The 23,181-nt window shown below is 35.3% G+C and overlaps 1 protein-coding gene across 2 annotated transcripts in view; it reads left to right on the plus strand.

Moving 5' to 3' along the window:
• The window catches only part of LOC121375294 (serine/threonine-protein kinase par-1-like), a 297,248-nt gene extending 274,586 nt beyond the window's left edge, over positions 1 to 22,662 (plus strand). For both annotated transcript variants that reach the window (XM_041502673.1, XM_041502674.1), the window contains 3 exons: positions 13,868 to 14,159; positions 15,426 to 15,586; positions 17,079 to 22,662. In XM_041502673.1, the coding sequence (XP_041358607.1) occupies positions 13,868 to 14,159; positions 15,426 to 15,586; positions 17,079 to 17,201 (576 nt within the window). In that variant the 3' untranslated portion in view covers positions 17,202 to 22,662. The remainder of the gene's footprint in view (positions 1 to 13,867; positions 14,160 to 15,425; positions 15,587 to 17,078) is intronic.
• The last annotated feature ends 519 nt before the right edge of the window (positions 22,663 to 23,181 follow it).

The raw sequence follows: 23,181 nt of genomic DNA on the forward strand, positions 1-23,181 counted from the left end.
AGCATGCTGTTATATAAATATACTGGTTTTTTAAAGCTTCCTGCTTAATTGCCAAATGTACTAGTTTTCAGAGCATGCGATTCAGAGTTGTATTAATATACGGGTATAAGATCTTGCTGCTTACATGTCAAGCATGTTAAATCAATATGAAATAAGTATACTGGTTTTCAAAACTTTGCTGCTAGTTTCCAAACTGACTTTGTTTTCAGAGCTTTTATTATCATAGTAACTGGTTTAAAAGCTCTTTTCAAAGTAGCCAAAAGTACCTAGTTTTTAGATCTTTTACTAGTTGCAGTATTTACTGGGTTTTTAAGTTTGCATCTAGTGACTGCCAAATGCTATGGTATTCACAGCTAACATGTTATTTTTAAGTTCTGTTTATTGATACGTCTGTTAGCTTTTTTTGTTTTTTTTAGCATAATATGCTCACTCTCATTACTAGAATATTTTCTATCTGGCATGGGTTTTCACTAACCCAGCCCCATGGAAAGGCTACAATTGTTTAACTTTGGCTAAAGTTATCTAATTATTTTTAACACTTGAATTCTTTAATGCTTTAGTGTGTGGTATGGGTGTTAACTAAGTGATAATGCACATACCCAGCGCCATGCATTTGACCTCATAGTAAGACAAATGCCATTTAGATCTTGACTTCAGGCTTCTCTGTTTGCCTTTAACTTAAATCCTTTAATGAATGATTTTCATATTTGGTAGCTCATGAATTTTACTCCTAAGGCAAGGTCAAAGTCATTTGAAACTGTCAAATAGTTCTAACTTAACTCACAATTCTTTTCAAGAATGGTTTTTATTCCTTAATGACTTCATTTAACATCTTCTAGAGGGAGTAGGGTTCCTTAATGACTTCATTTGACATCTTCTAGAGGGAGTAGGGTTCCTTAATGACTTCATTTGACATCTTCTAGAGGGAGTAGGGTTCCTTAATGACTTCATTTGACATCTTCTAGAGGGAGTAGGGTTCCTTAATGACTTCATTTGACATCTTCTAGAGGGAGTAGGGTTCCTTAATGACTTCATTTGACATCTTCTAGAGGGAGTAGGGTTCTTTAATTACTTTATTTAACATCTTACATCTACAGGGATTAAGTTTTGAGAATACTGCCTAGCACTTCATTCATGTTTTTATTATACAGTTTTGCTATTCTGCTTTTCAGCCCTTGAAATTTGGGTCATCTTGTGGCTATTTTGTTCAAATAATACCCATTAATGATAAAAATGCCATTGTCAAACAAATTTAAAACAGCATTTTGTGGCTGATTTCCATTTTGAATTTGAGGCCTAAATTTAAAAGTACATGTACTTTTCATTTTAATTTATTAGCATGATTAAAATATTCTTTAAACAAATTTAAAAACAATGAAAAGATTATACTTTGCACAAATAAATGTATATTAATACATGTGCTCATCACTGAAATCTTAATAAGCCACAAAAATCAGTTATAACTACTTAAAGTACTCCAATTTTTAGACTTCATAGATTTGTAAAACATCCAGAAATACTGGATATTGGATGAATTATTCAATCTTTGTTACATACCTATTCAATCTTACCATAGTGATAAAGACATTTTCAAACCATGTGATAAATTTATCTTGTATAGCACATATGTGCAATCTGGACAGGAACTTGTAAATGGGGAATTCCCTTTTTATTTTTACTGGAGTTGGCGCCTTTTTATTACTGACGTCATGATCTGATTTACAAATTACGTCACATCGTATTTGAAACATTACACAAGATTGCCACAGAGTATGATTCTTAACATTAAGTAAATCCATGAAAGGAGGATTAATTAATAGATTTAAGAAAATTAATCATGACTTTAAATTAAAAACTGTTTTTGTAAAAAATAAAAGAAAGTATGTAACAATACATATACAGAACTTCACGTATTATTTTCGCTTTCTATTTATTCCACAAGTTTATTTTGTGCAAGAATTTGAGTGTTATGTTCTTGCACAAAATAAGTGAAACAACGTATGTGAAGTTCTGTATATGTATTGTCTATAACAGCAATATGCCCATTGGCTGGAGAAACGCCCAGATACAGTGTACACACATTTTGTTCAATGTAAAAATCTGTTTTAGTGTGCTACAAACATAAAACAAGAACAAATAAATGGAGGGTATGGTGTAAGAATTTAAACTAATTAGTATGATATTCCTAAAAACAAATTCTTCTCATGGTAAAAATTAACTAGAATATATTATTATATGTTAAGATCGGTATTTGGACAAAGATTACAAATGTTAACATTTGCTTAGCGGTGATGGTTCCCCATTAAGTCTTTAGCTGTTGTTATACATGGTTTATTAAAAAGACATTCTTTTACCTCTAAAACAATACTATTAGAATATGAGGCTTTCATGGTTTGGCTTGCACATAAATATAGTATCACATTTTATTTTTATTTTGGTCATTTGGATGCATGGTTATTTCAATTGGGATTTTTAGGCAAATATAAACCCTTTTTTTTGCCAGCAATTCCCTAAGTCATCACGGCTGTCAGTTTCATGTTACAGGCTGGGTGATTTTCATGCTCTATTCCAGTAAAGTTACTAATACTATATTATTACTAGTTTAAGGAAATGACAAATAAACTGTAGAGCAAAGTAATGTAGTGCTATAATGGAAACCTGTTTTTATTTTGCTCTCACTATCAAGTTCATATCTTGTCTTGAAGATATTCCAATTTCAGTTAATTTATTCACTTTCCTTCTGTTCTTAAGTCCTAAATCTTGCTAATATGGACATGAAACAATATTACTCTGTTGATATTAAAATTTGTCATTCATTATCTTGGGTCACCACAGTTAATTGGCACAAGTTTTCTTTTAGTTCCATGAATGTTAATTGCCTTTCTTCTTCTCCTCTTTGGTGTGGCAATGTTTTGCATGTCACATGCTTTATTTCACGCTTTCTTCATTTACATTTATAACTCGTTCTTAGTACACTATTCATTAAAAGAGAAGTCATTTGTCAGACTTATAAATAAAGTAGTTTGATTAATCTATATTTACTTATCTTTACATTATATTACTACTATATACATCTAAAAACGGTGAACTTCAGTAATATGTGTCTGTAAATCAGTTTTAATTTACTTTATGGGTATAAAATTACCACCAAAACATAAAGACGGTCTCTGTTTTGGGGGGTGGGGGTGGGGAGCTTTAGTAATTTGTTTAATATTTACAGTCTGTTGTTGTTGATGTTTTATATTACTGAGACTATTCCCCTAGGCTAGACTGTTTTTCGTCTGAGTGCAATTTCAACATTGGATTAACAGCATACAAATTTAAATAGATAAATATCTTTCTACTGCTGGCTGATGGGTTTATACTAGTACCGTAAAAACATTTTGACAACAACTAATTACTGTTTTCACACTGTATCTATTTGAAGTGTTCATTATATATAGAAGTATATACAGATTTTGTTTTTAAACCACCTTCCAGTAGCTGAACAGACTGAAATCTTTTATAGAATTCTGTTTTCTTCTTCTTCAGGATAATTGTCACATGATATCCAATATCTAATTTTGGTGTCTTGATTTGTCACGACATTACAGAACACTACCGGAAAAATTCAATATAATGTTCAACTTTATGTATTTGAGTAAGTTGTTAAATGTCCAAATTCCATGGAGTATTGTCCTCATATTTATATTAACACTTTGACTGCTGGATAGTTGTATATTTTATTATGGCTGCCAATAAGTCCAAAATATTTTGAATCATTATGTTACCAACTGCAATTTTTTAATTCTCAGTTGAAATGGGGGGTGATGTATCTAATATTATTTTTGAACAGAGTGAAATGTTGAATTTCTTATTTGGTGGATAGAGAGTTAACATTATATAGGTGGGCAAATGTTAATTTTGTATAGGTAGTCAAAGGGTTAATTTGGTCCTTGAACACTGACATTGTGATGTGCTTGAGTCCCTTGCTTTTAGAAAGCTTTGATGTGTAACGTTCGTCGCCATATTTAACTGAAGAGGACTTGCAGTTAATACACACCTTTTTGTACAAAATTCTGAAAAGAAAGTGCTAAAATAATAAATAACTTACACGAAAAATTAAATACAACTTTTATATTGTAACCATAAAGTGAAAATATTTGGCTTTTTTATTAACTAATAATTTCTGTAACATATAGCCAGTTTAATATAATTTATTTATTTAAATTTGATATATAAACTATATAATAAACCATATATATAAACATTATATTTTTTGTATTAAAATGCCCATCAGCCGCAGACTTTTCGTCATCACGAGAAGAAATGTGTCGGTTCGTGATACATTTTTATTTACGGTGTCTTGGTGCCCAGTCTAATGTTGTCATTCCACCCAGTGTATATTGAAAATGTCCTAGACTATAAAACGTTAGCCTTAGAATTTGCATGGAGTATATTGTATACCCAGTATATAGTCAGATACTAGATGTCCACATTTTTCTTTCATTTGCCCGCTTCAGCCTCAAGCATAGTAATGCAGCATTTGAAAACCAGGTAATTAGAAAATATCGACATTTTTTTTTTCTTCTAATTATATTTTTTAATAATTCTCTTTTATTTATCCAGTTTATAGATTTATTATTGTAACATGGTCATGCACAAAGGTATTCAATTATTTAATTCAGATCTATTTTTTATTACATTATTTTTGAATGATCAACCTCCAGATTTATTTTATTTAGAATTTATTCCTGTTTAACTTTTATTCCTGTTTGGATTTTTAGTCCTGTATGAATTGTATTCCTGATTTGAAAGTTCATGTGTGGAGTCTTTTATTTTTTTATTTGAGAAGATACATAGTTGGTCATGTGATGTCATAGCAGGGCATTTTTCATTTCATTGTGTAGTTATGTCTTTGGGTTTTGTTTTCGGTACGTATAAAGTTAATTTAATTTAAGTTATATTGTACATATATTATAGTGACATCCAATAGCTAATGATTAATAATCATTGTGCTCTAGTGGTGTTATTAAAGAAAGAAAACTCTTTTTTAACATGAGCATATATCAGTATTTATAGTTACAAACACAAAATGTATCATGTATGTTTTCATCTTGCATCCAGACATTTGTGGTATATTGCATCCTAATAATCGTAATAGTGTTAAGCATAATTTTCTCATTCCAAACTCTCATTTTAGTATTTAGAGTAACCAGAGGTGGGAATTCTCCTCGGATCAGCTGTTTTCCTGTCATGTTTCCTTGCATTTTAATCATCCTTTCCTCCAAAATATGTCAGATGGGACAGATTTTAACCTAGGATTTCAACAATTTCCGGGACCCCTATAGATTTCCTCTTTTTTACAGTTCACCAATTTCTACCCCTGAGTCGCCCAACTAAGGTATTGGTTTTACTTTGTGAACTCAAGAAAAAAGAAGTGAAAGAAAAAGCAGTTAATGTTACAAAAGAAATAGATGTTGAACTAATTATTATATTTTATCACTTGACATATGATTGTAGAATAAAACAGTGCTCACTAATGTTTTCCAAGATTCTAACCTTGTATGTCTGTTCCTTGCCTTCCCAGCAAATGTACCACCCAGCTACACAACCATCATAATACCCAGAGCTTGAACCCACGTCATGTTGGCCTCATATATGGTGTAGACAATGGTGTACATATTTGCTGTTTTAATATTTCACTGCCTAACTAAACAAATTGCTGCTACATCAAAATCATCAGGTTGTTTTAAAAGTAGAATATTATGATGGTGCATTGTACAAACAAGATTTTTAATGATATTCAGAAAAATATGAATATTTAAATCTTATTGCTTTAAATTATGTTTTTAAAAATAATCTTGTTTGAAAGACTTTTCTTTGAAAATCTTGTTTATGCATTTCATGACCAAGTAAAATGGAAATTCTAAGGTGATGTTGATAGATCCTAGCTGCATTCTGATTTGGACTTTCTAAGTGTCATTTACCAGCATAGGCTTGAGGATTTCTAAATTTATTGGCAGCACCTTTTTGGTTCTGTAACCTGTGATCATCAGAAACAACTGTATATAATATAATAAAAGTAATGGTGGATTATATATGTTGCATGGGGACAAATCAATTTAGCTCAGTCAGTATAGTGCTCATTGCTAGAGAAAAATTGTCAACTTCATTGGTAAAGAGAAATGATCACCATTATTGCTGGAGACATCCTCATTGCTGAAAAAGGTGATCACTCAAATTGCTGAAGAAAGACATTATCCTCAATTAAAAAATGTACCAGGTTTTACTCTGATGACTAAGTGTCAGAATTACCAAATGTTTGACATCCTATAGCTAATGATTAATTATTGAATGTGTTCAAGTGGTGTTGTTAAACAGAACACTTTAACTATCCTTCATTGCTGCAGACAAATGGTCATCCTCAGTGCTGTAGACAGATGGTCATCCTCAATGCTGAACACAAATGGTCATCCCTAATGCTGCAGACAAATGGTGATCCTCAATTCTGCAGACAAATGGTCATCCTCAGTGCTGTAAACAAATGGTCATCCTCAGTGCTGTAGACAAATGGTCATCCTTAGTGCTGTATATAAATGGTCATCCTCAGTGCTGTAGACAAATGGTCATCATCAATGCTGTAGACAAATGGTCATCCTCAATGCTGTAGACAAATGGTCATCATCAATGCTGTAGACAAATGGTCATCCCTGCAGACAAATGGTCATCCTCAATGCTGTAGACAAATGGTCATCCTCAATGCTTTAGACAAATGGTCATCCTCAATGCTGTAGACAAATGGTCATCCTCAATACTGCAGACAAATGGTTATCCTCAATGCTGCAGACAAATGGTCATCAATACTGCAACAAATGGTCATCCTCAGTACTGCAGACAAATGGTCATCCTCAATGCTGTAGACAAATGGTCATCCTCAATGCTGCAGACAAATGGTGATCCCCAATGCTGTAGACAAATGGTCATCCTCAATACTGTAGACAAATGGTCATCCTCAGTGCTGCAGACAAATGGTCATCCTCAGTGCTGTAGACAAATGGTCATCCTCAGTGCTGTAGACAAATGGTCATCCTTAGTGCTGTAGACAAATGGTCATCCTCAATGCTGTAGATGGATGGTCATCTTCAATGCTGTAGACAAATGGTCATCATCAATGCTGCAGACAAATGGTCATCATCAATGCTGTAGACAAATGGTCATCATCAATGCTGCAGACAAATGGTCATCATCAATGCTGTAGACAAATTGTCATCCTCATTGCTGCAGACAAATGGTCATCCTCAATGCTGTAGACAAATGGTCATCATCAATGCTGCAGACAAATGGTCATCATCAATGCTGTAGACAAATTGTCATCCTCATTGCTGCAGACAAATGGTCATCCTCAGTGCTGTAGACAAATGGCCATCATGAATGCTGCAGAGAAATGGTCATCCTCAATGCTGCAGACAAATGGTCATCCTCAATACTACAGACAAATAGTTATCATCAATGCTGCAGACAAATGGTCATCCTCAATACTGTAAAGAAATGGTCATCCTCAGTGCTGTAGACAGATGGTCACCATCAGTGCTGCAGATCAATGGTCATCCTCATTACTACAGACAAATGGTCATCATCAATGCTGCAGACAAATGGTCATCCTCATTGCTGCAGACAAATGGTCATCCTTAGTGCTGTAGACAAATGGCCATCATGAATGCTGCAGACAAATGGTCATCCTCAATGCTGCAGACAAATGGTCATCCTCAATGCTGAAGACAAATGGTCATCCTCAATACTACAAACAAATGGTCATCATCAATGCTGCAGACAAATGGTCATCATCAATGCTGCAGACAAATGGTCATCCTCAGTGCTGTAGACAAATTGTCATCCTCATTGCTGCAGACAGATGGTCACCCTCATTGCTGCAGATTTGTGGTCAACCTCATTACTGCAGACAGATGGTCACTCTCATTGCTGCAAATATATGGTCACCCTCATTCCCGCAGATAGTCACCCTCATTGCTGCAGATCAATGGTCACCATCATTGCTGCAGACATATGGTCACAGTTTATGCTGCAGACAGATGATCACCATCATTGCTGCATACAGTTGGTCACATCATTGCTGCAGATAAGATGGTCACCCTCAATGCTGCAAACATATGGTCACCCTTATTGCTGCAAACATATGGTCACCCTCATTGCTGCAGACAGATGGTCACCTTCTATGCTGCAGATTGATGGCCACCCTCATTGCTGAAGACAGATGGTCACCCTCATTGCTGTAGACAGATGATCACCCTCATTGCTGCAGACAGATGGTCACCCTCAATGCTGCAGAAGATGGTCACCCTCAATGCTGCAGAAGATGGTCACCCTCAATGCTGCAGACAGATTATCACCCTCATTGCTGCAAATGTATGGTCACCCTCATTGCTGCAGAGAGATGGTCACCATCATTGCTGCAGACATGTGGTCACCATCATTGCTGCAGACAGATGGTCGCCCTTAATGCTGCAAACAGATGGTTACTCTCAATGCTGCACACTGGTGGTCACCGTTTATGTTGCAGACAGATGGTTACCATCAATGCTGCAGACCAGTGGTCATTCTCATTGCTGCAGATAGATGGCCACCATCATTGCTGCAGACATATGGTCACCCTTAATGCTGCAGACAGATGGTCACCCTCATTGCTGCAGACAGATGATCACCCTCAATGCTGGAGACAGGTGATCACCCTCAATGGTGCAACTGATGGTCACCCTCATTGCTGAAGATCGATGGTCACCCTCATTGCTGCAGAAAGATGGTCACCCTCATTGCTGCAGAAAGATGGTCACCCTCATTGCTGAAGACAGAAGATCACCCTCATTGATGCAGACAGATGATCACCTTCAATGCTGCAGATAGATGATCACCCTCATTGCTGCAGACAGATGATCACCCTCATTGCTGCAGACAGATGGTCACCCTCATTGATGAAGACAGATGGTCACTCTCAATGCTGCAGACAAATGGTCATCCTCAATGCTGCAGACAAATGGTCATCCTCAGTGCTGTAGACAAATGGTCATCCTCAATGCTGTAGACAGATGGTCACCCTCAATGCTGCAGACAAATAGTCATCCTCAATACTACAGACAAATGGTCACCGTTTATGCTGCAGACATATGGTCACCATCATTGCTGTAGACAGATGGTCACCATCATTGCTGCAGATAAGATGGTCACCATCATTGCTGCAGATAAGATGGTCACCATCATTGCTGCAGACAGATGGTCACCGTTTATTCTGCAGACAGATGGTCACCATCATTGCTGCAGATAAGATGGTCACCCTCATTGCTGCAAACATATGGTCACCCTCATTCCCGCAGATAGTCACCCTCATTGCTGCAGATCAATGGTCACCATCATTGCTGCAGATAAGATGGTCACCCTCAATGCTGCAGATAACATGGTCACCCTCATTGCTGTAGAGAGATGGTCATCATCATTACTGCAGATAGATAGTCACCCTCATTGCTGCAGACAGATGTCACCCTCATTGCTGCAGATTTGTGGTCAACCTCATTGCTGCAGACAGATGGTCACTCTCATTGCTGCTAACATATGGTCACCCTCATTCCCGCAGATAGTCACCCTCATTGCTGTAGATCAATGGTCACCATCATTGCTGCAGACATATGGTCACAGTTTATGCTGCAGACAGATGATCACCATCATTGCTGTAGACAGTTGGTCACCATCATTGCTGCAGATAAGATGGTCACCCTCAATGCTGCAAACATATGGTCACCCTCATTGCTGCAAACATATGGTCACCCTCATTGCTGCAGACAGATGGTCACCCTCAATGCTGCAGACAGATTATCACCCTCATTGCTGCAAATGTATGGTCACCCTCATTGCTGCAGAGAGATGGTCACCATCATTGCTGCAGACATGTGGTCACCATCATTGCTGCAGACAGATGGTCGCCCTTAATGCTGCAAACATATGGTTACTCTCAATGCTGCACACTGGTGGTCACCGTTTATGTTGCAGACAGATCGTTACCATCAATGCTGCAGACCAGTGGTCATTCTCATTGCTGCAGATAGATGGCCACCATCATTGCTGCAGACATATGGTCACCCTTAATGCTGCAGACAGATGGTCACCCTCATTGCTGCAGACAGATGATCACCCTCAATGCTGGAGACAGGTGATCACCCTCAATTGTGCAGACAGATGGTCACCCTCAATGCTGCAGACAGATGGTCACCCTCATTGCTGCAGATCGATGGTCACCCTCATTGCTGCAGACAGAAGATCACCCTCATTGATGCAGACAGATGGTCACCTTCAATGCTGCAGATAGATGATCACCCTCATTGCTGCAGACAGATGATCACCCTCATTGCTGCAGACAGATGGTCACCCTCAATGCTGCAGACAGATGATCACCCTCATTGCTGCACATATATGGTCACCCTCATTGCTGCAGACATGGTCACCGTCAGTGCTGCAGACGGATGGTCACCTTCAATGCTGTAAACAGATGATCACCCTCTTTGCTGCAGACAAATGGTGATATTCATTGTTACAGACAGATGGTTACCCTCAGTGCTACACATGGATACCTTCATTACTGCAGACAAATGATCACCATTCATTGATGCAAACAAATGTTCCCCTCATTGCTGAAGGTTGACTTTGCTGAAGGGATATGATCACACCGTATTGCTGCAAGCAAATGATCAACATCATTGTTGGAAGGATACAGTCATCTTTATTGCTGCAGGGAGATAGTCACCCATGTGTGTACAAATAGATGGTCAGCCTTATTGCTGAAGAAACTTGGCCATCATTGTTTAATAGATATGATCAGCCTCTTTGCCAAAAGGGAACAGTCATTTTAAAATCTCTGAACTGGAACAATTTACTGGCTAAGTGATATTTATGTATGTTTAAATGTTTCATGCTGGAAAGACACAATAATTTTAGTACATACAAATATTTGTACAAATGAAAAATATTCTTAATTGAATGCAGAATAAAGTCATATAGTGTTACATAAAGGCACCAAAAATGTATGCTTATTGTTTGTAAAATTGCAACATTTCATTTATTACTGCAGTTCATTTTCTGTTACTGGCACCTAAAACAATGATTAGTTGTTGACTAGCGGTTGGTTAACAAAGATGATAATGTCCTTACTCATAATATATTTAAATCAGTATATGTTTCTCTGCATCTAAATGCATTGATTTTGCATCGTGTCATAAATGTTTTGCATAAGAAAACTGAATATTGTGACTATATGTGCCTGTATTTATTCTCATGCATACAAGTACAGATTGTGATTATTTGTTGTTGGTCCTTTGTTTTGAAAAACCTGAACACCTTGAAATGCATGATGGTTTTGTCATTTGCATCCTTGTACCTTGTGGCATGGTTTTGAGTTTGGAATATGAAACACACCTAATAAAGAAATTGGAAAATAAATACATTGTAGTAATTGATTGACTTTGTATAAAGAGAGTACTAATTTTGTGTTAGAATAATGGTATGTTTTGAGCATAATAAATTTGTTTTTGACATGTAAATAAATTATAGTAAACATTGTATAATTACATTAACACACTAATATTAAACACCCTTTGTTACATAGTTTAGATTTTTAGGGAAGGTTTCTATTAAGTTGTATTTTCACCATGTTTGTCAAACATTGAAAACAACATTGGATTAATGCAAAAGAAAAACAACAACAGAAGACTGAATTTGTAATAACTAATCTGCAAATGTATTGCAATAAAATGTGTAAATGAAAACAACACATTTTGAATCCTGTGAAGTATCTTGTATTGCTTACATATACAGTTCTGATGATTCAATGAGTAGCTATTCAAAGTCACTGACCCTACTTTCCAAGCTACATATGTTTTCTGTTTCACTTCAAATGCATTTTCTTTTGGATACAAATACAAAAACAACCAGAAAAACCAGAATAGATCATTTATGCAAGAAGAGGTTTTAAATTTAAATTATTACCTATGTGGTTAAAAATATCTTGGTACATATCAAAGTGATACGTCCCACTAGAACACCGAGTGGGACGTAACACTTTGTGACATCATCGATTGTCGCACTACAACCATACAGGAATGTCAGCCAAGCGAGTTCATTGATATAAATTAAGATCGATTATGGGCAATATATAGGATATTAAACTCACTACCATTTGATACTATGTTCATTGTCACTCACTAAAGTTTGTGACAACTGAAAGTTATTTCACGAGGGACATAAACACGATACAAAATGAAAGCTCGTTTAATATGCTATAATTCTGTAATGGCCAAAAACATTTTACACTGCCTGGTAAGTAGGGTTAGTGCCTTTTAAGAATTAAAAACAAAATCATTACTCCAAGTTTTACATTTATATGTTTGAGCCAATTGAGTGATAAGAACCTACTCATTAGGGCCCATTTTTCATGTCTGAGTGATAGATGGGTTATGGAAAACCATGGGTTAAATCTGGGGTAAACCGTGGCTTACTCTGTTTATTACCTGGGCTATAGCATATTATCAAACTTAAGATCATTGTTTTGTCCAGAATTTTTTTTTTTTTTCTTTGAGCTGCCCAATGAAAAGAAGATTATTTGTAGCTGGTGTTGCAGGAATATTTCATTCATGCCATTTATGCTTATTTTTATGCTTATATCCAATTAAGGTTCAAATATGCTGTCCTGGGCACACACCTTAGCTATCTCTGCTATCTGTCCAAGACAGTGGGTTAGTTGTTAGTTGTTGTTGGTCAGTATGAGAGAAGTTGGTGTAGAGGTCATACACCTACCCATTGAGTCATTAAAACTGGCTCTGGGTGGAAGCTGGGACCAGACTGAAAACCAGTTTCTACCAGCCATAGCATAACCACTGCACCACCGAGACCAGTGTTGGAGGAATATGGGACATGTATTTATTATCAATTTGATGTTTTAAAAACAAATGGTGCTCATTATAGAGTAGTACATTTCTTGGGACACTTTTTTAACAGTGAGGAATGCTCATGACAAAGTAAACTATTGTAATTAGATTTGTATGCAGTTACATGTATGCTTTCTACATGTTCTTTATGTTTTAAAACAAGTTGTAAGTTACTGATATCAAATGGAGCCAGGTGTAGTAGTCTATTCTCATTCAGTGTTCTTTGTGTGTTAGAAATATTGGTGTGGACATTCTACAGGAAACTAAGACTACTCTACTGTTCTTTGGGTGTGAGAAATATTGGTCTGAACATTCTACAAAACACTAAGACTACTCGACAATGAAAGTGTTTAGCCCTTGAAATGTGAATGATCGTGTGATGACATTTTTGTTCAAGTAATATAAATATCCATTGATGATAAAAACAGCATTTTGTGGAAGAATGGCTAATTGCTGTTGTGAATTTCAAGAGCTGAGTGATGGATGCTATAGCATTAATTAAGTAACTTCACACCTGGGCGGATGTATTTGGGCCTAACATTCCTTTTCTTTAGAAGAAATGTTTTGTACATGTATTTTTGGAGGCAAACCTGATAAGATTCAGGCTACAGATTTTTAAAGATATCTTAGTGCTATAATATCATAAAACCATTGTAGGCTATGACATCACAATGAAGCATGCCATAGCCTATGAAAGTTTTATGATATCAAAGCACTTAGATAGCTCAGGTTCTTGTCACAAGATTGGTTTAATCACTGTATCTCTATTTATACTCATTGAATCAATTTGTAAGTATGATAAAAGATACCATTTAGGTTTTAAAATTCTGTCCATATTTGGTTAATGATATTTCACTTAGATTGGTGGACAAGCTCTGACATTAGTCTTTCATCTCTTGCAGAACTCCGTGAATCGGCATTCAAAAAACTTTCCAAGCCACGACACCAAGAAAAAAATCAGCGTAAAAGGATCCCCTTGGAGAAAAAGCTTTGCCCAATTCCTGAAGAGGAAGAGGTTGAACTATAGGCTGACTAGCAACAACAACAACAACGACTGCTCCACCGCCACACAGGAACAGTCGACGAGAAACGGCCACGCCCCAAGCAGTCCCGTCTCCAAGACAACAGAACCCCCAGGTCCAGAGGAAAACAGACTGACGTCTTCCTCTGGTCTTGTGGGTAACAATATTACAGGTACCAGTGTTATCTAAAATTATATGCTGAAGTACTGTTATTTGTATGTTGATATGAACGCACAATGTTATCTGTATGTTGATATGAATGCACAATGTTATCTGTATGTAGATATGAACAAACAATGTTATCTGTATGTTGATATGCACAAACAATGTTATCTGTATGTTGATATGAAAAAACAATGTTATCTGTATGTTGATATGAGACAACAATGTTATCTGTATGTTGATATGAAACAACAATGTTATCTGTATGTTGATATGAAAAAGCAATGTTATCTGTATGTTGATATGAAACAACAATGTTATGTGTATGTTGATATGAAATAACAATGTTATCTGTATGTTGCTATGAAAAAGCAATGTTATCTGTATGTTGATATGAAAAAGCAATGTGTGCTTCTGTCAAACATGTGTTACCTGTTGAGATCAAGTTTTAAGGTGTGAATCAGAACAAGCTACTAAGTAGGCCAAACAGGGCTCAGGATGTGACTTGTGCAAGTTCATATATCCAAGCTGGAGATACACATAGGATTGAATTTACGAAACCTTTTTCTTTTAAACACAGGTGTTTTTAGCATTTTAAATGTTTACATGCATGCAAGAAAAAAACAGGCTTTGTAATTTGGGCACTTAAAGTCTTTAGTTGTTCTAGCATTGATGACATGGTGAGAGTCGGCGGCAACCTAGTTATTATTATTTTATATCTGATGAGTCAGCCGCATCTTTTCTTTAATACACTATAACTAGAGCAATACATAACATGGGAAAACGACATGGTTCTTTGTATATTATGATTGACAAAAGTTTAATTAAATAGCACAACTTACTTTGCCTGGAAAGTTAGTTAAATGTTGTGGAAGGGACAGACTACTGAGCATCCTGGCTAAGGACATGACAGCATATCAGTGAACATGTGAACTATGCATGCAATTTGTTGTATTACACATGTTCAATATACAAAAAAAAAGTTTTTGCTCAGTCAGAATGGTCTTTGTTATTATTGTAAGATTAAATGGGTGTGTAATACAAACTCTGATCAGTTCTGGAATAGCCTCCAGTTGAAAGCAAAGAGCAACAGTGTCTTACATGTGCGTACACTTGTATAAATATATAATGTGTGCACCAAATATTAAGTTGTACAAAATAGCTGAAACATTTTGACTTGAACAAAATTACGGAAAAAGCTTCTTGTGTGATGTGTAATGTAAATTATGTTACAACTGGTCTGTTTAATGGTGACTGGACCTGTTTTCACGTACAGATGTTATAGAACTCCAGTCATCCCCACTACTGCACTCTCCCAGCCCCACACACCGAGTGTTTGACTTCACACTCGTCACTGACTCACCGAAAGGAAAATCGTGCCTTCTGAGCTGGAGAGCTTGTCGAGACTGCGGCATCAGCGACCAGTCGTCAGAAGAGGTCAGTATTCCCTGGTAGAGTAGAAAATGTAAAAACTGGTTTCATACAGTAGATACAGAGTCAGTAGATACAGAGTCAGTAGATACAGAGTCGCACAGCAGTGGCCTAGTGGTAAAGTGCTCGCCTGATGTATGGTCGGTCTAGGATTAATCCCTGTCGGTGAACCCATTGGTCTATTTCTCATTCCAGCCAGTATGCCATGACTGGTATATCAAAAACCATGGTGTGTGTTATCCTGTCTGTGGGATGGTGCATATAAAATATCCATTTGCTACTAATGGAAAAATATAGCAGGTTTCCTCTTTAAGACTATATGTCAAAATTACAACATGTTTGACATCCAATAGCCGATGATTAATATGCATTAATTATGCAGTCACACAGCAGTTGACTAAAAAAAAAAAATGTTTGTTTAATAACACCACTAGACCACATTGATTTATTAATCATCAGCTATTGGATTTGACCAACAAAAATCCCCCAACACCATCTATCCCCCCCCCCCCAAAAAAGAAGAAAATATATTGCCTGAGCATAATATAAATTTTATTTATACTGAAATGTACTTTATTCAACCGATAATTCACATAATAATAATAATAATAATCATTATCATCATATCCCATTTGTTATTAATATTTGGGATACACCATAAAGCCTTGATTAGAGGCCTGCATTCAACAGAAGCCTGCCTCGATTAGACTAGGGTAGGGGAGAGGAATAGAGGCTTGCCTTGAACAGAAGACTGCCTTCTATACAGGCCAACTTCTGGTATTGTAATGTTGTCAGATTAGTCACACATACTCGTCATTTCTGTTGCATAAAGTCAAAAGCTTACAATCACATGGTGAGAATAGGAAAGAATAATTTTTCTTTTCTCAGAGAGATGCATGGTTTAAACATGTACAAAAACGTTTGGATGCCTACAGTAGAATATGTCCTAACAATAATGCTCTGCTAGAAAATTTTGCTTGCTAAAAATAGAAGCCTGCTTTGAATAGAGGCATTACAAATTTGTTTTAGAACTTACATTTCAATTCAAGGATTTACAGTAATTGAATTATAGCTATAACTAATGCTGTGCTACTGTCTTTAAAAATATCTCTCTTTCTTCTCTCTCTCTCTCTCTCTCTCTCTCTCTCTCTCTCTCTCTCTCTCTCTCTCTCTGTGTCTGTGTCTGTGTCTGTGTCTGTCTCTGTCTCTGTCTCTGTGTCTGTGTCTGTGTCTGTGTCTGTCTCTGTCTCTGTCTCTGTCTCTGTCTCTGTCTGTCTGACATCTGATCACAAATTACTCACTGGAATAATTATCCTATCCATACATGTACACTATTCTAAATTTCTTAATAGAAGAATCCTAACAGTAAGTTTGCCCATACAATTTTATATAATTTTTGAAAACCTATATTGCACCTTGAGCTTTTTCAATTTTTTTCATGTCTTTTTATTTTAATAAAGTGACATTTGTTAATTATTTTTTCTTTTTTTCTTTTCAGGGGAGTGAGTGTAATATTCCACTGGAGACTGATGTGAATTTGTCTCTAAAGGCACTGTCAGACTTGAACAACATTCAGGACCCCACCCGCACGTTCACTGCCTACCAGTTCACACAGACATGATCGCAGACTGTCTCTAGACATCTAGTAAATCTCAAGTGCATCCAGCATCCCACCCAAATGTTCATCACCAACACGTTCATACAGACATAGCTACAACTTGTTTGAAGATCTCTAGCAAATATCTAGTCTTCTGGCTCATCGGTGGTTCTCTTGAAATTGCCAACATTGAAAATTCTCATCCAAACCTTCACTACATACTTCTTGTAAACATCTGTTTACCGTCCACTACTGCAAATATGATACACTTTTGCAGATGTCATCACCCTTCGCTTCTGAAAAATTGCATCCACCTTCTACTTCTTGAAAATGACATCCACCCTCCTTGAAAATGACATCCACCCTCCTTGAAAATGACATCCATTCTCCTTGAAAATGACATCCACTCTCCTTGAAAATGATATCCTTCCCTTCAGAAATTATCCACACACCACTTCCATAGATGACATCCTCCGCCACGACTCACAGAATGTGATCTACTCAACTCTGCAAATATATCCACCCCTACTCTTACAGAAATAATATTCTCCCTCTTTGAATTCACCGATCTGCAGTTGATATTCCACCACCCTGCAGAAAACATCCACCCTTTTCTATAGACAATATCATTCCTCCATTCCCATCCAGACACCACCCACCTTCCTCAATACACTGAAGATCACCTTTTTTCAATTTTTTTGCAATTGACCACAAATGTTTGAGAGGACATTACTGTAAGTTCATTCTCGTCTATTTATCCTTTTTATTCTTAATTACGATGAAGTGGAATGTCTGATTGTTTCTGACTCTTGAATGGCTGGTCATCGAGTTAAAAACAGTCAGCATTTCTCTTCTCGTTTAAATTGTTGAAAGGTTTACGGTTAATCTGAAAGTGAACAGATTGAGGGAAGTTTGCTCACTACTCCCTTTTTCTCTGTTTTTGTGGGGACGATTTTCCGACCACTGTCAGAGGTTGCTCCCAATACAGACGTGCTTGAACCTTGGTGGATTGGGACATCCACAGAGACTGGACCGTGACTGCAGTCAGTGTTTTGTTATCTTGGGTCTCCTCATCTGTGATATTCATAACGGATGCTCAGAAGTTTTTCTTAAAGAGAATTTGACAGAAAAATGTTCTTTCATTTTTCTACTTCTAATTTGTCTTCAATGTCTACTCCATGGCAGGATTCTTGATCTCTTGGGGGGTCACGTGTTCTAAGAAATGTCATTCATGTGGTTTCTGTTGGTGAAAGGCAAACAAAAGGCACTATTCCAGTCAATATAGTCATTGCAGTAATGGTGTGTGTGCCTGTCGGCTGAGGTGTGTTTTTATAGTGTCATGGGTGTTAGTGGCTTTGTATCGTTCTCTTCTCAAAGGGATCGCATTATTTTATTTGCTCTTGGTAACAAAAGCTGGAGTTCCAAAGTGTAAGGAACAAAGTGAAAAAGAAGAAAAAACCATTCCAATATTATTTGAGTATAATATGATGGCAAAGATTTCAGGATATTTGATAGTAATAAGTTGGTTTACACTAAAACAAATTCCAATATTCATGACAAACTGTGATTTAAACAAATTATTATTATTATTACTATTATTATTGTCCATTTTGCTTATTATATGTGAAATGGACTTTTGAATTTTATTGTACATGTTTGTGTCATTTCCATATTGTTTTTGTTTTTTTTTAAAGTTTTCTTCTGGTAAGAAAACACTCTTATTCATATTGAACACGGAGCAGTTGGGTTGTTTGTTTTTTGACAATTATTACTTATTTATTCATAAATATTGCAAATATGTTCACTGTTATTCACCACTGTACATAGTATAAATAGAGTTATTTATGACATTATTCATCAGATGAAATGTTTTTTCTCATTAACAAGCTGTGATATACTGAGTCATTTCTTCCTGCTGTTGTCCGTCTGTTGGGAGTTTGTCTGTCTGTCTGTCTGTCTGTCTGGTGATGGGGATGAATGGTTAATAGTTAGAACAAGCTGCCAAAGGTAAATTGCACACCTTGCTATCTCCAGTGGCATCCCAAGCTATATACATATACATAGCTTGTAGCAACACAAATACATGGGTTTAAATTCCAGCATATCTAACATGGTAATTTTCTTTTCTTTTTTCTTTTTTCTTTTTTTTTTTGGCTGTATTCTGTTTGGGTTTTTTTGGGCTGTATTCTGTTTGGTCTTTTTTGGCTGTATTCTGTTTGGTTTTTTTTGGCTGTATTCTGTTTGGTCTTTTTTGGCTGTATTCTGTTTGGGGTTTTTTGACTGTATTCTGTTTGGTCTTTTTTGGCTGTATTCTGTTTGGGTTTTTTTGGCTGTATTCTGTTTGGTCTTTTTTGGCTGTATTCTGTTTGGTCTTTTTTGGCTGTATTCTGTTTGGTCTTTTTTGGCTGTATTCTGTTTGGTCTTTTTTAGCTGTATTCTGTTTGGTCTTTTTGTATGAACATTTGTTGTGAGTAACTTTAAAGTGACAGACCCTAGTTTTTAAACACTATGGCGTATTTTTTACTATTGGAGCCATTTTTGATAATTAAAATCTTATATTACTAGATTTTATTGTTTACGTTATCCATTTCCATACATCCGAAGTGTTTCTAATCATCCTGGTGTTTCTAAGACCACGAAATGCATTTTTCATATTTTTAAAAACATGCTTACTTCTGAGAAATATCGGTTACAGAGATGAGCTCTAGTCTACTTTTAAAGGGTGTTTTTCTGTTTTAACTTATATAGACTCTTTGTTTCTCTCTATTGTAACTTCATCCACATGTGTTACAGGTTTGTAGATTAACCAAACTTAGTGTAAATTTTCAAAAGGTTGAAACTAGGGTCTGTGACATTTAATCTGGAATGACAACTCGGAGAATAACAATTTTGGTAAAACAATAACAGGGCTACTGATATATATTTACTAAGCATTTTAATACAATTCTGATCACATTTTACATTAATTCTAACATTATTGTATTTGTCATCATCACGGAAACTAAAAATTTTAATAAACATCATTGCAAAAGAATTTATATGGTTAAAACAAATTGTTACAATAAATTACTGTCATGTCATGTGCAGCATTTATTCCATACAGAGAAGGCTGTAGTTGACAAATTGTTTTAATTTTTTTTTGTAATACCTGGTAATTCCTTAAAGGGATGTGAAGTAATAAAAATATATGTGTGACTGTGTTATAAAAAACTCATGAATACAGTATATATACGACTTTTTATTAAAACAGTTAGCAAAACGTCATTAGTTCATAGAAAAAAACTTTTTTATTTTAAACTGATTACACAAAGTAGCAGATTTCATTATTTTTAAATTGTGGAAAAAAAGTCTCAGCTTGCTAATATCTAATATTCTGAAATATTATTTTAAATGCATGTATTAACTAAATAACTTCAAAAATCTCAAATTTAAATTCTGGCAGAAAATATCTTTAGTTAATAATTCTTTGTTGATTTTGTTTGAACTAGAGGTAAAGTAAACTTTAGTGATTTACCTTTGACATCTCATTATAGATCAAACCTTGACTTGGAACAATTATGTGTTTTTTCTTGAAGGCTTTATTTATTTTGCATACAGAGTATGATGTATGTTATGTTAGAAGAAAAAACACTGTGTTTACATTTAAAACATCAAAATATTTGTCAAAATATCACTTCTACAATAATAGAGAAATTATCCGGTACAGGAACTACAAATTTTTCAAGAGTTCACTACTAATTGAGAAATAAAAATAATAATTACACAAGTACACATGTGGCGGACTTTACCAAGCCTGTTTTTCTTACACACATGTAAATGTATTTAGTTACACATATGTAAGACATAACAGTCTTTGTATATTTGGCCCATACAGTTTTTGCCATAAGACTCTAGCTACATAAACTATAAGAAAAAAATATTTTTACATTCCATTCATAATAAAAATTATTAAGAAAGAATCACTAGTTTATAATGATTCTTCTTGATAACATTATTTGGTCACAATTATTTGTAAACATTTAGAAATATAATTTGCTCATAATTACATTAAGAAATATCTATTCACAAAAAGCTTAATTTAATTTCTATAACAGTTTTATACTATAACAAAGCTAGAATTCCTGTTTGCACCGAGATATAAATGAATAAGATAATAAAACAGAACTCTCATTGAGGTTCAGTTGGTAATAGGATTGGTTACTCTCGGTGGATCTATTATTTCCTATTCCAACGGTGCCCCACTACTGGTGTATCAAAGATTGTGCTGTGTGGAAGGTCATGTTTTATGTTCCAACAACAAATAAAATTATAGCACATGTATTTACTACATTACAACAGCTTGTGGTAAGAACGAAAGATAGTGAATGTTAATTAACTACATGCACACTTGCAGTAATGACACAAACCAATCCACACATGAAGACAGATAATTACTGATGCTTATTTGCATAGGTAGCTTGAATAAATGTTTTATTTTAATACTTAAGTTAAAACAGATTTTCACATAAAGAAATTAATTTTCTTCAAAAGAACAGTCTATTAATAGTATGAATATGGAATATTTGAATTGTTGCGCTTTTAAAAAAAATCTAAAACTTTTAGTTTTGATTGGGTTTTTTGTGACGAGATTCTAGAATAGGACACATTATTCTATTGTCTTTTACTGACATCTTCATCTCTATCAGCACCTTTTGAATATATTTTCATGTTTTGCCGTAGCACATTGTACATTATTAAAATTCATTCTATGCAAAAGTAGACTGTGAAAGCTATTTTATGACATGAAATAACTGTCTGGAATAGATTTAACTAGGCTATCAGGAGGTATTATGGAACACAATTGGTTGTTGATTGTTTCAAGTGATTTGTGAATATCATGTGAAGATCAAAATGAAGTTAAGTAGAAATACAGTTTGTGAATTTTTGTAAGCAAGTCATGATTGCTTTCTTGGTTGACAAAGCAGTACTGTAGATTTTTTCTTGTATGCAATTTGATGAAATAATTAAATTGATTGCTTCATTTATGCAACCATCTTATAATGAGCACCAGTGTTTGTACATGGTTAAAACAATTTGCAAATCTTCAGTAGAATTTTTAGAATATTTTGGTATTTGAATAATTTTTGTATTTATTTTATCTTTTCCCCCCCTTTTTTTTTGGTGCAAAAATGCCTCAATTACATCTAACAATTTAAAATTAGGCTGTTGAATTTACAAAGAAACTATTGGCTGTTAAACTGAACCTAATATGGTACTTAAGTCTCCTGGCTGTAGTGTACAGTTTGTCAAAAAGTTCATATATATTTAGATTTAGGACCTCCACGAGTCCAAAATATTGGGACTCGAGGGCAAACTCGACTCGGACCCAAGTACCCGACACTTACACTAAAGGATAATGAAACTAAGGAATAAAGTAAAAGAGCATTATGCATCTTAATTCCAGCGCTGAACATAGATGCCAAATCATGCCATTGTATTGTATTCCACACATTCCACACTTGTTTTCCCTCCATGTCTCATAGCCGTACACTGTAACCGGCGGCAAGCATATGGCAAAATGATGTAAAAATAGTATTAAATGAAGGACTCAAGTCTTGCTAGACTCGGCCCATGCCGAGTACTCATGGAGACCCTATTTAGATTGTATTGTATACCATACATTCCACCACAAAATTCCAACTGTGATGCAAATGAGTAGATGATGTGATTAACTTGATGAGTACAGTATATACAAATGAAGTTTTATAACATTTGTTTTACATCGGAGGACTTGTTCCTTTCTGAAATCTGAAAAAGAACAGTGTTAAATGTTTATTTCATAGGAATTTGAAAAAGTGAGTGAATGCAAATACATGGTACATTTTGGCCAAACACATCAAAAACAGGAATAAAAGAGGGAGGGTACATACCTTACACTGTATTCAGTATCTGTCATAGTTGGGTTTTTTTGTCCATCTACTTATTTCTATTATGGAACTACGTCTTATATTGTTATACATAATTT

Source organism: Gigantopelta aegis, chromosome 6, assembly GCF_016097555.1.
Source record: "Gigantopelta aegis isolate Gae_Host chromosome 6, Gae_host_genome, whole genome shotgun sequence".
In the NCBI taxonomy this organism is placed as follows: domain Eukaryota; kingdom Metazoa; phylum Mollusca; class Gastropoda; order Neomphalida; family Peltospiridae; genus Gigantopelta; species Gigantopelta aegis.